Source organism: Otolemur garnettii, unplaced genomic scaffold (genome assembly GCF_000181295.1).
Source record: "Otolemur garnettii isolate 467f Iridium unplaced genomic scaffold, OtoGar3 scaffold00144, whole genome shotgun sequence".
In the NCBI taxonomy this organism is placed as follows: Eukaryota; Metazoa; Chordata; class Mammalia; order Primates; family Galagidae; genus Otolemur; species Otolemur garnettii.
In genome coordinates this window covers 3,405,488-3,408,133 of record NW_003852539.1, presented here as the reverse complement: position 1 = coordinate 3,408,133, position 2,646 = coordinate 3,405,488, and the positions used below count along the sequence as shown (strand labels likewise).

At 49.0% G+C, this 2,646-nt stretch overlaps 1 protein-coding gene across 2 annotated transcripts in view; it reads left to right on the top strand.

Moving 5' to 3' along the window:
* The window catches only part of PPIE (peptidylprolyl isomerase E), a 16,853-nt gene extending 15,698 nt beyond the window's left edge, over positions 1 to 1,155 (top strand). The window contains exons 9-10 of one of the 2 annotated variants that reach the window (XM_003798990.3): positions 432 to 574; positions 773 to 1,155. In XM_003798990.3, coding sequence (XP_003799038.1) covers positions 432 to 574; positions 773 to 841 — 212 coding nt within the window. In that variant the 3' untranslated portion in view covers positions 842 to 1,155. The remainder of the gene's footprint in view (positions 1 to 431; positions 575 to 772) is intronic. The other variant, XM_023518651.1, reaches the window with a different exon arrangement.
* The last annotated feature ends 1,491 nt before the right edge of the window (positions 1,156 to 2,646 follow it).

Sequence of the window (2,646 nt, the reverse complement as noted above, 5' to 3'; positions counted from 1 at the left end):
AAAGTCTTACTATATCACCCAGGCTATAGTACTGTGGCACAATCATAACTCACAGCAGCAGCAGCCTTCACCTTCTGGGTTCAAGAATAGCTGGGACTACAGGCATTAGTCACTTCACTTGGCTAGTTTTTTTACTATGTTACCCAGACTGATTTTGAAACAGTCCTCCTGCCTTGGTCTCCCAAAGTACTGGGATTACAGGTGTGAGAAGAAACAGTGAAAGAACAAACCAATATAAAACAGTTTAAACAACCTCACTCATCCCATTTCACTGACTACTAATTAGATGAAAGAAAGGTGGCCACATCTGCATGGTCTGTGCATCCCACAGTCTGAGCCTGCCTGCCTGGAGGGCTGTTAACCTACATAGACATCATTTAAGGGTTGGTTGCCAAGGCTGGGGAAGCTGACCTGGTCATTCTTTCTCCTAGGCCTATTGTCCATGGCCAACTCTGGCCCAAACACCAATGGCTCCCAGTTCTTCCTGACATGTGACAAGACAGATTGGCTGGATGGCAAGCACGTGGTATTTGGCGAGATCACCGAGGGCCTGGATGTCTTGCGGCAGATTGAGGTATGTGGTGGGGAACGGGCCTCTTCCTCACCTGGGTTCATGGTGCACAGCTTGGGGGAGGGCTGGAGAGGGAGCTCTGTGCTGTGAGAGACATGGGCCAGGGCTGCTTCCGCCCAGGTTCCAGGGTGGGGGTGGGTGTCCCTAAGCCACTCTTTATTCTTACCCCCCATTCCCCTGGCTTCTATTCCGCCTACAAAGGCCCAGGGCAGCAAGGACGGGAAGCCAAAGCAGAAGGTGATCATCGCTGACTGTGGGGAGTATGTGTGAGAGGCGCTTCCTGTGCTCCCCTCTGTCTGCTCTCACCCCTGTGGATCCAGAAGGGATCTCCCAGCCTCAGCTGTTTGGAGCAGGCAGCGTTTCTGGTATGACCCCTTCCTCTGGGTCAGCTTGGAGCAGCTCCTCTGTGGGCATAGCCTGGACTTTTCCCAAGTGTGGCTGTGGCCCCAGAGCCAGCATAGGGGTCACCCTCCCACCATGGGCAGGCTGTGCACGGACACTGACTCTTCCTGGCATTTGCTGCTGGGTCTCTCTTGGGCTCTTGAACATTTTCTTTGCTAAAATAAATCCTAGTTCTTGTATTGCCACCTCCAGCTAATTCCTGGGAGCTGTCACAGATTGTCTCTGTGTCTAAGCTGTCCCCCTGGGGCAGGCTGGCAAGTTAGAAGAGCACAGTCCCTTCCCCATAGCTTTTTTTTTTTTTTTGAGACAGAGTCTTAAGCTGTCGCCCTAGGTAGAGTGGCGTGGCACCACAGCCCACAGCAACCTCAGGCTGTTGGGTCCAAGCGATTTTCTTGCCTCAGCCTCCCAAGCAGCTGGGACTACTGGTGCCTGCCACAACGCCCAGCCATTTTTTGGTTGTAGTTGTCACTGTTGTTTGGCAGGCCCAGGCCGGATTTGAACCCGCCAGCTCTGGCGTACATGGCGCCCTAGGCACAGAGCCTCTTCCCCATAGCTTTTATTTCCTCCATGGGCCAGTCCTCTTCGATGCCAAATGATTCATCTTCACACAGATGTCCTTGTCAGACCATGTCAGGTCAATGGAAATCAAAGATAGTGGGAAAGTCCCGTCTTCCCCTGCCTCATCTGCCAGTCTTACAGCCAGCAGGTCTGCTGATCAGTGATTCAGTCATTTATTTGTTCACCTTCATTCTATAGATTTTTCAAATTGATATTCTATAATTCAAATTACTTTCTCTGTATCAGATAATATGCTTATTTGTCAGGAGACAGAAGGTCAACAAACTAAGTGGACCTGATGTAGCCCATAGCCTGTTTTTGGAAATAGAGTTTTATTGGAACACAGCCACATCCATCTGTTTACATATTTTCTATGGCTGGTTTCTCACCACAGCAACAGAGTTGAGTAGTTGGCAACAAATGCTGCCTAATCCCTGTATTAGTCAGAGTCCTGCATAGAAATAGAACCAATAGGATGACAGATATATTTTAAGGAATTAGCTTATGTAGTTGTGGGGGCTGGCAAGTCTGAAATCTGCATGGCTAACCAGCAGACTGGAGACTTGTAGTTCAAGTCCAAAGGCAGTTTGGATATAGCATTTCTTCTCTGGTACCTCAGCCTTTTTCTCTCTTAAGGCTTTCAATCTTCATTATAGAGGGTAATCTTCCAATCTGCTATATTTATTCTACTAACTCAAATATGAGTCCATCTAAAAAAAACCTTCATAGCAACATCTAGACCAACGTCTGCCCCAAAATTGGGTACCATGGCCTAGCTAGGTTGACACATAAAATTAATCATCATAGTCTCAAAGACTGAATGTTTATGTATTTACCGTCTGAGCCTTTATACAAAAAGTTGCTGACCACTGAATATAGCAAGTGGCTCTACCCTCTGCCGAGCTCACAGCCTGGCCTTCCTGCGTGCTCCACTGCTTGGAGCTTGAGCCGGGCTGGCTTCTCCCCTTCTCCTCCAGACGCTGCTCAGCCAGGTGGTGTTAAAGAATCCGTCATCTGCTGAAAGGTCTGAGTAGGGATTGAACGTGGGAGCCCTGCTGTCCCTACTGGATACCTCCCTGTGAGTTGGGTTACTCAGACCATTCAGAATCCACTGG